Here is a 14,987-nt window from a genome sequence, read left to right as displayed (position 1 = left end):
TATAACAACAGCTACCGGTCGACCATTCAGATAGCTCCCTATGAGGCATTATATGGTAGGCGGTGTGGTCGCCAGTTGGGTGGTTCAAGCTGGGGGAGGCTCGGTTGTTGGGTACATATCTAGTACAGGATGCCTTGGATAAGGTCAAGATTATTCAGGATTGACTTCGCATAGCTCAGTCCAGGCACAAGAGTTATGTCGACCGTAGAGTTCTTGATGTTGCATTCATGGTCGGAGAGAGAGTGTTGCTTCGGGTATCACCCATTAAGGATGTAATGAGATTCGGAAAGAAGTCAAAGTTGATCCCTAAGTATATCGGACCTTTATTAGATTCTAGATAAAGTGGGAGAGGTGGCTTACAGGCTTGTGTTGAAACCGGGATTATCAGCAGTTCATCCGGTGTTCAACGTGTCCATGCTCTGGAAGTATCATGGCGATTCGTCCCACATGTTAGATTTTAGCTCTATCCAGTTAGACAAGGATTTAACTTACGAGGAGTAGACGGTGTCTTTTCTAGCCCGACAGGTTCGCCAATTGAGATCAAAGAGTTATCCTTCAGTTCGAGTGTAGTGGAGAGGTCAGCCCGCCGAGGCAGCTACTTGGGAGTCCGAGTAAGATATGCGGAGTAGGTATCAACATCTTTTCACCAGCCCATGTACTTTTCTATGTATGTTCGAGGACGATCGGTTATTTTAGAGGTGGATCATGTGATGACCCGATAGGTCATCTCATGTTTTGAAACCTAATTCTATGATTCGAAGACTTAAAATCATGTTTTAGCCTTCCTCGATTTACGTGCGCAGTCCGAACGTTTTTCCAGAAAGGTTTGAGTCAACTTGAGATGACTTCGGTCAACGTTTTGAGTTAACGAATCCGGATCCGTATTTTGATGGTTTCGGTAGGTCCGTATCGTAATTTGGGACCTGGGGGTATGCCCGGAATCGAATTCCAAGGTCCCTAGCTCGAGATATGGAATTTTGATAAAAAAAATAAAAAATTCGAAAGTTTAATGAATTTTAGAATTGACTGATGTTTGGTCTTGTTGATACCGGATCCGTATTTTAGTTTCGGAGCCAGTTACAGGTCCTTTATTATATTTATGAATTGTCTGTGAAATTTGGTGAGAAACGGAGTTAGTTTGACATGATTCGGATGTTCGGTTGTGAAAATAGAAGTTTTATAGTCTTCTTGAAAATTGCATTTGATTTGGTGTCCGATTCGTAGTACTAGGCGTTATTTTGGTGTTTTGGTCGTGCGAGCGAGTTCGTATGATATTTTTGGACTTGTGTGCATGTTTGGTTTGGAACCCCGAGGGCTCGGGTGAGTTTCGGATAGGCTACGGGTATTTTGAAACATAGAAAAATCTGATTTTTGTCTTTAGCTGTTATCTGGTGTTTCCTTCATCGCGTCCGCGGAGGTACTCTCGTGAACTCGAAAGGTAAAATGGGGCAGGATGATTTTTTTCTACGCGAACGCAGTAGCTAGGTCGCGAACGCGAGGCAATGTGGGCTTACCCTTCGCGAACGTGACTAGCTTCTCGCGAACGCGAAGCTTGAGGGACCTGGGGGAGGGGACAATCGTTCTTCTACATGAACGCGAGCACAGGCTCAGGAACGCGGATGCCGGGGGGACAGCCTTCGCGAGCGCGAAGGGGAACTCGCAAACGCAAAAGCCATTTGGGCTGCTGCACATCGCGAACGCGGTTGGCCCTTCGCGAACGCGAAGAAGGCCTGACGCCCAGACCTTAAAACATTTCAAAAACGGGATTTTACCCATTTTTCATAAACTCTCCATTAGAGCTCGGTCTAGGTGCGATTTTGAAGGGAAAACTCAACACCAATTCATAGGTTTGTACTATTTAACTCATTTTTTTCCATTTCTATCATCACCCATTAAATTCCTAGCCCTAATCTTTGTTCTTTCATGGTAGAAAACTAGGGATTTAGGAAGAATTGGGGGTTTTTGCAAATTGGGGATTTAGACCTCAATTTGGGGTCGAATTCCGAAACTAATTATATAATCGGGCTCGGGGGTGAACGGGTAAATGGATTTTGGTCCGAACCTCTTGACCAAGCAAGCCTGTGGTCGATTTTTGACTTTTGGGGGGAACGTTTGGGGAATCTAAATTTATGCATTGTAATTTATTACTTTTGCAATATTTCATATTATTGAGTCGTTTGTGGATAGATACGAGTGGTTTGGAGGTGGATTCTAGAGGAAAGCAGTAACTGAGCATTTAGTGGCCTTTGGAGCGAGATAAGTATTGTGGTTAACCTTGAATTGAGGGAATAGGACTTGTTTGTCTATTTTCTATATGTTTAAATGTTGGGGGACAACGTATATGTGAGGTGACGAGTACTTATGCGTTGTAGTCGGGTTAAAGCATGCGGGTGGGTCTTGGTTTCTTGCAATTATAGCTTTCTTTGTTCATGTTATCCGTGTTTAGACTAGTATTGTTAAATTGATCGTTCTTATCATGTTTACGGATCTTCTGGTGATAACTGAGTACTGATTCCGAAGTTGAGGTTGATATTGTGGAACCAAATGTTGAAGTAAGGCTTGTACTTGTTATTCTATCTCCCTGTTGTTATTTGTTCATTGCATTATGGTAAGGGAGAGTGTTAATGCACGAAGGGTGATGCCGTGCCAGATTGTGAGTGTTAATGCACGAAGGGTGATGTCGTGCCATATTGTGAGTATTAATGAACGAAGGGTGATGTCGTGCCATGTTATGAGAGTTAATGCACGAAGGGTGATGTCGTGCAGTTTCTATTGATTTTATGGTGAGGTTGAGAGTAAAAGCATGAAGGGTGATGCTGTGTATTTTTCCTTTACTGTGTTTACTTGTTCTTATTGGTTCTTAGTATGTTAGTTGTTCAAGTTACCATTATGTTGTAGTTCTCTATCTCGTATTCCCCTCAGCATGTTCCCCCCTCCCGATATTTCTTGTCAAGTTTTTCCTTGCTGTTATTTGTACATATACTGTTAAATTGCACAGGTTTGTTATGTACGTGTCTTGTCATAGCCTCGTCACTACTTCGTCGACCTCTATATTAGAGTAAGTGAGTGGGTTGTGAATAATGCATGGTACTTGTGAGTCAAATCTTGAGGTGAAGATGTTACACTATTGTGCTTAGTCTATTTTAGATATTCTTGGTTTGATGAGTTAGGAGAGTTGCTTAGTAAGGTTGTGTCTATACAAAGTGTGGTTTGATTACTCGAGGACGAGCAATGGTTTAAGTATGGGGTGTTGATGGTAGGCTATAATCTCATGTTTTAGTCGATTATTACATTCTAATTTACTGCACTTTAGTTGAGTTTGAGCTTTAATCGCTAGTGTTTTGCACTAATTGTGTCTTTTATGCCTTGTAGGAGTGATTCCGAGCTATGTAGATGTTATGGAATGAATTCAAGTGATTTGCAGCTTTGACGTCATAGTAAAATCCCAAGGAATTAAGCCGGGATCGTGTTCGGGGATCAAAGGATGATAGTGGAACGAAACAAAGAATCGAACACGCATATTGCATAGTGTCTAGTAAAATGCACATAACGTTTCGCTCGGAACATCGTTCGGGCTCCACAATATATTTTTGGAAGCTAATTTAAAGGGCTACAATGTTCATCTTTTACGTTGTTTCCAATTCCAAACGGAAAAGGGTTAAAGGTGCGCGGCAAGTGCGCGTTCGTGCACTGACCGCGCATACGGGGCAGAAAAGTGTGAAAAGTGCGCGGCCAAGTGCGCAGGCACACTTCCAGGTGTGCGGCCACGCACGTCCAACTCCGGAAAAGTATCCTTTTTCGCGTAGGAGAAGGTGTATTTGTTTGGGCCTGCCCCTACTTGGTATATATGCATAGAAAAACGGTATTTTGAGGACTTTTGATATAATTTAGACCTAAGGAAGCTAAGGAGAAGAGGGAGAAGCAAGAGCACAAGGATTTTACCATTCATCCTCACTCAAGACAAGGGTTTGAATGTTTTATATTATCCTTTGACTTAAACTTTATTGTGATGAATTTTTCCATATCCATGAAGTAATGCTTCCTTAGGGATTGATGGATTTGGTATTTTGAGAATTGTTTGTGGATATTAACTCTAGTTTTATGTATTGAAGCGTTTTGGGTGTTGTTATTGTTGCATATATATTCACTTGTTAATGTAATCGAAAAGGGCATAATTTGTGATGTTTTGCATTATCTTATTGGTTGAATTCATTGATTCTTGTTAGTAATCGAAAGAGGCTAGTTAAATTAATGTTTAGACCTAGTTAGGAGGATAATCGAAAGAGGTTCTCCTAAGTATCAATCCACTATGAATTCTTGCATATCTTCACCGAGCTTAACTTACTTCATATTGTAAGGTTGAGACTTAATCGAGAGAGGAGTTTCTACTGAATGTTTGAACATAATAGAGTGAATTCAAGAGACTCACTTGAACCATAGAAGTGAAGTAAGTAGAGTTAATTCCCCAAACAAGTATCTTACACATATCCAATCTACTCCTATTGTTTCCCTTTGATATTTTCTTGCTTACGCTTGTTGCGATTGACATTAGCCAATAGTTTAGACTTTTAGTAAATTTTAGTTTTAAATCACACAACTCTAAATTGTTGATCATCTTGGATAGCAATTAAAACTAGAAGCTACGAAAATATTATTTAAATCCAATCCTTGTGGATACGATATTTTTTCTACTATATTTGACTAGCGAGCATAATTTTGTGTTGTGTTTTTAGCCCGTCAAATTTTGGCGTCGTTGCCGGGGATTGGCAATCAACAGTGTTTGAAATAGTTTGTAGTGCTAATTCAGGAATTAGGTTTTAGTTTTTCTTTTCTATTTTATTTTCTTTATTAGTTAACTTCTTTTCAAGATTTGTTTTGTAGTACCTAAAAAGTTGGAGAAGATACAATATTGAACTCTAAATGATGTGAAGATGGAGTACAATCAGCCTAAGAAAACGGTTGAAGAGTTAGCAGTTATTATCAGTGGTTTGCTATGTGTTTTAAATACGGTGGAAATGATATACGGGTTGAATGTCAAGCAGGTATGTATTCCTCCTATGGTTCGTATTTTGAATAGTCTCACTCTGTTTCTAGTCCGTATAAGTATGAGGATTGATATGGGCACAATCTTGACTCTGGTTGGGATGAATACCATTATTATAATTGGAATGGAAGCGAAGTGAGACAACCACCTCAGGGGGAGAATGATAGTTTGGAAGAGCTTATGTATAAGTTCATAAATAAGCTGGTAGAGAAATTTACACAAGATGATGAAGCCATTAACACCCTAACAATGCAAGTGAGTCAATTGGTAAGTACATTATCAAGAAGCTCATTGCATTGTGATGGTAAATATATGGAGGAGATATCCTGTGAGAATGAGCCTACCCAAGAGGATGAGCATCCACAGAGAGAGCTTTTCACTGTTCAAGATGACTCTGATTCAACCTAGATGATCAAAAATAAGGTTGTGGTTGAATGTGAAGCAACGAAAGAAGAGTTCAAACCCTCATCCACCTTTCCACATCTGCAACATGTAGTAAAAGACAATGAGAAACAAATGGTCTTGGACATACCAGAGGAATATTCACTTGACCTTTCGTCCTTGTTTTCTTATTCTAACCTTGATCATGTGAATTTTATTTTTGGGGATCTACAGGAATATGTATTGATTGATCCTGTGAAAGAATGCAGGAACAAGTTGAGGATAATCATGAACGAGTAATTCACCGCTCAAGATGAGGATAAGAAAGAAATAAAGAAAAGAGCGGGTCTTGTAGGTATCCTTAGAAGAATTGGGCTTAATGAGCTCCATAAAGAATCCCAAGGAGCGAAAATGAGGAATGAATTCAGAATTAGAGGTAGAGTTCATAAGTTCTCGGAAAAGAAGAAAATTCAGGGAAGTCTTCTTTACCGTATATTTTTTAATTATGTGTTATGGGGACATGCCACAACGTAAAGTGTGGGGTGTGGGATATGTTGTATGTATGTATATATGTATGTATGTATGTATGTATATATGTATGTATGTATGTATGTATGTATGTATATTAGTTTTAGTTTTCTTTTGTTAGTTTGAGTAGTAGAGATAGAAAAAAATTGAAAAAAAAAACATAAAATTTTAAAATCCACGACTTTTTCCGACGATGGATATCATTCGACATGTTTCTTGAGGGATTAAAGTCGAAAGAAAAATGCAAAAAGATTTTCTTTTGTAGTTAGTGTAATAATTCCTCCTTGGTTTTTCTTTGTGCACGGTTCTTTTCCAAGGATTTTGTTTGAACCAAGTGTAGTTAGATTTTTGTTTTAGAAGTAGAGAACTTTGTGCTATGATTTGAAATGAAAGCAATATCTCTTGACTTTGTTATGCCTTGAGAATAGTGAGTTCTTTAGTTGTGACGCTTAGGCTCAGTTTTTAACTCTTGTATGAGTGCCTTAAATTGTGTGATCTTAACTTTGCTTAACTGCTTTGACTAGAGTGTCTTGATGAATCCAATCTTGAGTGAACTATGTGCCATGTGTGTGAGGTTTGTGTATTCTGTGCATTGCATTTGATGACTATAACTTGCGTCGTGTGTTTGCAAAGCGAAATAGTAGCTTTGTTCAGTCTTGAAAGTGATTTAGGCGTTTCTTTATTGAGCCAGTTATATTCTATTACCTACCTAATTGTTATGTATCGTAGTTAACCCCTTTGAGCCTGTAATCCTATTTTCTTTGGCAATCACATTACAAGCCTTACCCAATTATTTGAATTGACAATCTATTTGAACCTTGTACCTCTCGTGAGCACTTGAAATTGTTATGAACTTTGTAAAAGATGAAGTATTGGGTGGTTGGTTTGGATTTTGAGTGGAACTATTGAAATAAGTAGGAAGGTGCATTATTTTGAAAAAGTAAGCGCCACTTGAATTGAAAGAGAAAGAAAAATATGTTATATTGTTGTGAAAAATATTCTTTGATAGTGGTGACTCTTGATGTAAATGTACTTAAATAATTCGGGAGTTAATGTGTGTTGATGTGAAGGTGGAGTATGGTTTGACATAAGTGTGGGGTTTTGAATGTTAAAGTGTATGTATTAAAGTGCTTAGGGAGGTGTAGTCACTCTTATATCTAAATGTATCATACTCGTCCCGTAGCCTATATTATAACCAGTTAAAAGTCCTACTTGATCCTTGAATGAATGAGTTTAATTAGTAGAGTAGTACACTACGGAAAAGCCTATGGTTCATTTTTTGTGGCATATGAATGTTATTTCTGAGAGTGAACGAATTCTTTCTATCTTAAATTCTTAATTATTATTAAATTCTATGGTGTGAGGAAATACTCTCTATTGTGTGTGAGGGCACTTAATTAATGAAGGAAAGGTAATATCGTTGACCTCTATGTTAGAGTAAGTAAGCGAGTTGTGAATAATGCATGGTACTTGTGAGTCAAATCTTGAGGTGAAGATATTACATTATTTTGCTTAGTCTATTTTAAATATTCTTGGTGTGATGAGTTAGGAGAGTTGTTTAGTAAGGTTGTGTTTATATAAAATATGGTTTGATTGCTCGAGGACGAGCAATGGTTTAAGTGTGGGGTGTTGATGGTAGGCTATAATCTCATGTTTTAGTCGATTATTACATTCCAATTTACTGCACTTTAATTGAGCTTGAGCTTTAATCGCTAGTATTTTGCACTAATTATGTCTTTTATGTCTTGTAGGAGTGATTTTGAGCTATGTAGATGTTATGGAATGAATTCAAGTGATTTGGAGATTTGAGGTCATAGTAAAATCCCAAGGAATTAAGCCGGGATCGTGTTCGGGGATCAACGGATGATAGTGGAACGAAACGAAGAATCGAGCAGGCATATTGCGTAGTGTCTAGTAAAATGCACATAACATTTCGCTCGGAACTTTGTTCGGGTCCACAATATATTATTGGAAAGCTAATTCAAAGGGCTATAACATTCATGTTTTACATGTTTTCCAATTCCCAACATAACAGGGTGAAAAGCGTGCAGTCGCGCATTGACCGCGCATATGGGGCAGAACAGTGTGAAAAGTGTGCAACCAAGTGCGCGGGCACACTTCCAAGTGCGTGGCCGCGCACGTCCAACTCCGGAAAAGTGTCCTTTTTCGCGTAGAAGAATGTGTATTTGTTTGGGCCCGACCCTACTTGGTATATATACATAGAAAAATGGTATTTTAAGGATTTTTGACATAATTTAGGCCTAAGGAAGCTAAGGAGAAGAGGGAGAAGCAAGAGCACAAGGATTTCACCATTCATCCTCACTCAAGACAAGGGTTTGGATATTTTATGTTTTTCTTTGACTTAAACAATTGTGATGAATTTCTACATATCCATGAAGTAATTCTTCCTTAGGGATTTATGAATTTGGTGTTTTGAGAATTGTTTATGAATATTAACTCTAGTTTTATATATTGAAGTGTTTTGGGTTTTTTTATTGTTGTATATATATATATTCACTCGTTTATGTAATCGAAAGAGGCATAATTTGTGATGTTTTGCATTATCTTATTGGTTGAATTTATTGATTCTTGTTACTAATCGAAAGAGGCTAGTTGAATTAATGTTTAGACCTAGCTAGGAGGATAATCGAGAGAGATTCTCCTAAGGATCAATCCACTACTAATTCTTACATATCTTCCCCGAGCTTAACTTAGTTCATATCGTAAGGTTGAGACTTAATCGAGAGAGGAGTTTCTACTAAATGTTTGAACATAATAGAGTGAATTCGAGAGATTCACTTGAACCATAGAAGTGAAGTAACTAGAGTTAATTCCCCAAACAAGTATCTTACACCTATCCAATCAACTCCTATTTTCTCCCTTTGATATCTTCTTGCTTACTCTTGTTGCGATTGCCAGTAGCCAATAGTTTAGAGTTTTAGTAAATTTTATTTTTAAATCACACAACTCTAAATTGTTGATCATCTTGGATAGCAATTAAAATTAGAAGCTACGAAAATACTGTTTAAATCCAATCCCCGTGGATACAATATTTTCTATACTATATTCGATTAACGAGCATAATTTTGTGTTGTGTTTTTAGCTCGTCAGTGAGCCCTAATTCTTTGTCAATAGAGAATGTAATGGGGTATGTGGGGTTTTAGTTTGGTGGGGTCAAGTGACTTGACAGCTGACATGGAAAAAATTTGAGGGGGTCAACTGCCACGGTGTAGCTCCTTTGGGGTTAGGGGTAATTTTTAAAAGTTGATTAATGGTAGGGGCTAGATTGGACGGATAGTATAATGGGGGACAGAAGTAAATATTATAGTATAATAGAGGGGCAATTTTAGACCTTTTCCCAATTTTTAAATATACAAACTAGAAAAACTTAAAGGATTAATAAATGTCAAATATTCAAAAAAAAGATATTTATGTTTTGATTTTTATATACTAAACTCCTTACTCTATGTGGGTGGTAACTATTACAAATGTCCAACTTATCCTACTGCCAGTGCATTTGTGCAGTTAGAGTAGCAAATCTTGCCAGCTGCAATATTTTGATTTTATTGGATTGAAGTGAAAGGATAAGTTTATAGAACTAGCAAAAAGAAATCCCCAATTATGGTTCATTCAAACATACATTTATTCTGTTGAAATAATGCTTGTTGGGTTAAAGTAATTTTCTTTACGCCACCCACATGATGGATATATCCTTGTGAACTTCCCTTTTTTTTAGGTATATAATTTCCTGCCAAGACTTATTTAGTTCGTTTCAAAGAATGTTATTTTGATGGAATTTGATGCAAATGTCAAGGCTCAGACCTAATCGTTAGCTATAACGATGAAACTCTCACTACCCGAAAATAGGAAAATCGAAAAAAGAAAATAGTGTTTACTCAAGTACTATTGCAGTTGGTCTAAATGCAAGTTTCGCTAAGGATGTTCTAGCTTTAATATATATATATATAAAGTAATTTTTGATTTATATACGCAGTATAATTTTGTATATATACAATATAATTTTTGAATGAAGAGTGTTCAACTTACCACCCTACCTTGTATATGGCTATGCCACTGCACAATACAGTTTTTCAGCGTAAACATAATATCAGATATAATTGTCCTAGTGCTTCTTGATCAAAATACAGAAAAAAATTGATTATCTATTAGTGTACACTCATTAAATCTTCTTTATTCAAACAAACGGGCTTAAAATAGGAGCACCGTTGTAAATGACTATTTTCTTGATTTGAATATAATGTTAAAGTATACATGATTATTTGGAGTAATAATATATCTTGCAGATGTGTAGAATCTTCTCTATCTTTGTCAAGTTTCCATATTTTATTCATTTAGATGGCCGTGCCTATCAGGTTAAGAAAACTAAAAAGAATTATTGCTTAACTACATGTAGAAATGTTTTACCATTGACGTTGAACTTTCAACTTCTTCCGCTAGATTGGTTTACTACGGAACAGTAATTGAAACTATAGTTTGTGGAAATGTTTAATGTTTGGTTAATTCAAAGAAGATATATCTCTAGTCTATTGATAATATCAATTTTCAGAGAAAACTTTATGGTCAACTTTGCAAAAAGGCAAGAGTCTCCAAGTCATTCTTATTTTAATTTTTAATTAGTTGCAGGATTTAAAAATGAATGAATTAGGCGTTTGGGCACACATTATATATGTTATTTGCAAATATTAATTTGGTGCAAATCAAGGTTGAAAAACTTGTTTTAGGAGCATTTTTAGTGAAATCGGGGATTTTTCATTATTTCACTAAAAAATTATTATTTTTTAAAGTGAAATTCATGTTCAAACAAAAAACATAATCAAATTCATATTATTTTTTTCAACTTCAATCAAATTTTGCTCAAATAAATATATTTTAATGATATCTCTTGGTATCTCACATATAATGTGTTATTTGCAAATATTAATTTGGTGCAAATCAAGGTTGAAAAACTTGTTTTAGGAGCATTTTTAGTGAAATCGGGGATTTTTCATTATTTCACTAAAAAATTATTATTTTTTAAAGTGAAATTCATGTTCAAACAAAAAACATAATCAAATTCATATTATTTTTTTCAACTTCAATCAAATTTTGCTCAAATAAATATATTTTAATGATATCTCTTGGTATCTCACATATAATGCATGTGCGTTCAACTCTCACTATCAATAATCTATCTTCCTTCAACTTCACTAATCCCTCGATGTAATAGAAATATTTTTTTGAATAGGAATGTTTTTCTTTAGTTATGTATTATGTACGTTACTACGTACAATCGCAAAATACCCCCTCTTGCCCAAAAGCTATAAATAAGAACAAACACACGAGACATCTTTAATTTGTAACCCTCGCGTAAGGCTGAATTTGCCTTCAATTCTTGCATTACTTGACCGAGAAATGCAACGTTACTGGTCTGTCTGAGCTTTCAGCCAGCAGACAAAACAACCTCTCCCCCCCCCCCCCCCCCCCCAAAAAAAAAAAGAAAAAAAAAGACCAATGGCGTCTATCCTTGTTACAGCAAACACTTTCAAAACCCAAACAGCATGAGAAGTATCAAGTGTGTATACTTCCAATAACTCTGGCTCCTACTTCATGCTTTTCTTCCCTATTCAACTCACTCCCCCTTTTAATTAGTATCGAAAATTCAAAATCATGTTTGTTTGTACGTCCTTATCTCAACCTCCTCTTTAACTCGTCAGATCAGACTCTCTATGCTCACGGATTCTGTATGAAAGTTGTAATCTTTTGATAACCAAATCTTGAGTAATTGGGAATTAAGAAGTGAACATTGGTTTCTGGAATTTGGGTGTTTGATAAATTAAAAAAAAAAGACTATGGTAATGGAAATTGTGGTCTCCGTAGTGTTGCTGTTAGTGGGAATAGCTGTTTTGGTATTCATTCATGTTTGTATTGTTGGAAGAGCATTTAGGAGCAGAAATGGTATAAATGGTGTCATTTTTAATCCAAGAAATGTGAACAAAAGCATGTCAAAGGAAGATATAAAGAAGCTGCCCTGTTTTGATTACAGTGTGGAAATAAAAGGAAGTAGTAGCCCTGTGGATTGTGCTGTGTGTTTGGAGAATTTTAAGGCTGGTGAAAAGTGCAGGCTTTTACCAAAGTGTAACCATAATTTTCATGCTCAATGCATTGATTCATGGCTACAGAAAACAGCTGCTTGTCCAATTTGCAGAGCCAGTGCTAAATCGCCATTGAAAACAGAGCAAGAAAACAACAATTCTAGTGAAGTTGGACTTGAAATGACTTAAAGGTAACAATTGTTTATTCTGATCTTTTTTTTTTCTTGGGAGTGGGTAGTAGTTTGAAATTTGATTCCTTGCTTCTGTTGGAGGAGAGAGCTAAATACGTGGCTGACTTACGTTATAAATTGTGGGGAAAAAGAAAAGGATGAGTAGTTTATTTCATATATTTATTGCGCTTGATTCCTTTCCATAGCCATGTATTCTTTTTCTTTTTTTTAATTTCTTTCAGCAATTGTAAGCTTTGTTTTATTGAAATTAATGCTATAATGCTGTCAAATATACAATTGCTCGTGTTCTTCTCCTTCTATCTTTTAAATTTGAATTTATGGAGAAGGAAATAAAAAGAGAGGGCCCGGAGAAAGCGATCTTGCCAAGGAAAATACTAATCGGTTAGCCCAATAAATAAGCGATATGTGTCTTTTTGATATATACTTTATTACTAATAATATTTAATTAATGTATTTACCCTAAATTTCTCACTTAAACATTATAATGGACACAGTTTGATCATATCCCTAGTCCAATTAGTTTTGTTAAAGATGAGATCGAATAAAATATTGGGACTAATACGCCAAGTTATTATCAGATTTGTAGGTGGTTGGGTGGGGAGCTTAGTATCTATCGTCTAATCATAGTTTTTGTTGATCTTACAACGGGGCCTCAATTATCATAACTTTCGGTTTAAGTGTGTCTAGCAGACTAACAGTAGACAATAATTATTACTTGGATTAATAAATACTTAATTTCAGATCAGTTTTTTATGTATTTACACTGCGCGTGTTTTCTTTTAGGACAAATGTCCAAATATGTCCTAGTACTATACGAAATTGAGCACATTTGTCATTCGTTAATACTTTAGCTCAAATATGCCATTACGGTCACATAGTTGATTCATATATGCCCTTAGAGTTACACGGTTGGCCCATATATATCCTTTTCGAACGGAATTCACCCAAACTAATTAGCTCTTTCGTTAATTGTATTAAAGCGTATTACAAACACTATTTTCTTTTTATTAATACTTTGTTTTCTTTACCTTTCTCTTTTCTTTCTTCTTTTTTCTTTTCTTCTCTTTTTTTTTTCCTTTTTCTTTATCCCTTATCCGATTTCCTTCATTACTGATGTCTTCTCCATTTTCGTCACCAATTTCACTTGATAAAACTCATGAATTCCAATTATTAAGAAAATTCTCTCATAAGATAATCAAGTTTCAATTTCACTGGCCCTCTAAATAAACGAAATTAAATTGTTCTAAAAATTATAGTTTGAACTTTAAAATAATAAAAACATCTCAACCTTTAACAATACTCAAAAAACCAAAATATTTAAATTATTTTCAGAAAGATACTTTAATAATTAAAAGTCTAGAGTTCAAGTTGTAGTGTTATAAATTTGAGTTGTTAGTGTCACACCTCCTTTTTCCCCCACAAAAGATATATGTGTTATGGATTATTGTGGGTTAAAGAGTTTTTCCAATTAAAGTGACAAATTTGAGTAGGGATTATTTTATTTACAGAGTCGTCACTTGGAATTGATTTTTTGGGTGTTCCAAGTCACCATTTATTTGAATCCCTAGTCAAAGAAAGATTTGACTCTATTATTATTGATCTGCGAAAACAAAGTGTGGGTAAGGAATTCTGTTGACCGGGGATAAGGTGTAAGGCATTCCCCGAGTCCCGCGGTTCTAGCACGGTCACTTTATTGACTACATTTGACTTATATTATTTTTGGATAACCTGTATTTTATTGGTTCTCATATTTTACCTATGTCCGCTTTTATTGCTTGATTAGATTTATGAAAACTATCTTGAAATAAGTCACGCGTACGTGTACTCATTTTTGTTTGGCATCGAGAATCATGTCATGCGTACGTGTACACAATCAAACACATTTATTATTATTCGAAGTTGATTGGTCAAGTCATGTGAACGCGCACTTGTATTATTTTTCTAAACTAATTTGAAATTATTGTAAGACCAAGAGTTTATGGATAGAAAATTATTTGGAAGTCGGAAAATATATTAGTTATTTAAAGTATTGAAAAGTCATCCACACTTAGAAATATTTACAACTTATTACTCTATCTTTGAAATTAGGAGACATTTATCCATTATGGAAGAATGAACTAATTATTAGTCTAGTGACAAAATTATTGGGCCTGACAGATTTATACTCAATCTAACCCATGTCTAATTCTTTCTTTCCTATTAAATGTGGTAACTCATTTCTAGTTCACTTACTTGAACTCCAACGCATGGCCCATTAATATGGCAAGATCTTCATTCTTAATTCTAAATAGCAAATCTCATTAAGATGAAATCCTATTCAAATAATCTGTTGATAAATCACTTGAAACATGTAAAAAGAAACTACAACATGATAATGTGTATAAATAAAATAATACAAAAAATTATCACATGAACCTCTATAAGAATATCACACAAAATAATGAAATAATTAACAAAGGGAGGATAAACAATGAACCTTTAAGCAAAAACTTTCCTTCAGAACTTGATTTATGCAAAAACAATTACGAGTCGAGCAAATACACCAAACCAAGGGTAAATCGGCAGATGAACAGAAAATTTAACGACGAACCTTCTAAATTTCGAGCCCGGATCGAAACTCGACTATACCTCGTGAGGCTGCTGGTTTTTGGCGTGAGAAAAGTGACTATCAATGAAGCTTCACAAGGTATTTTTAGGCTTGAATTTGAGGCATTTTTGGGTCTTAAACAGGGTGATGAATTGCTTAAATTT

The 14,987-nt window shown here is 35.6% G+C and overlaps 1 protein-coding gene across 1 annotated transcript; it reads left to right on the top strand.

The window, feature by feature from the left end:
* Positions 1–11,802: 11,802 nt before the first annotated feature.
* LOC104102925 (RING-H2 finger protein ATL77-like) lies at positions 11,803–12,234 on the top strand. Its single transcript, XM_009610767.4, has one exon. The coding sequence runs from the start codon at positions 11,803–11,805 to the stop codon at positions 12,232–12,234; it is 432 nt and encodes a 143-aa protein (XP_009609062.1).
* The last annotated feature ends 2,753 nt before the right edge of the window (positions 12,235–14,987 follow it).

This window comes from Nicotiana tomentosiformis, chromosome 3 (assembly GCF_000390325.3).
Source record: "Nicotiana tomentosiformis chromosome 3, ASM39032v3, whole genome shotgun sequence".
NCBI classification, from domain to species: Eukaryota; Viridiplantae; Streptophyta; class Magnoliopsida; order Solanales; family Solanaceae; genus Nicotiana; species Nicotiana tomentosiformis.
The sequence above is the reverse complement of the archived record's forward strand: the minus strand, read 5'-3'. Positions and strand labels throughout refer to the sequence as shown.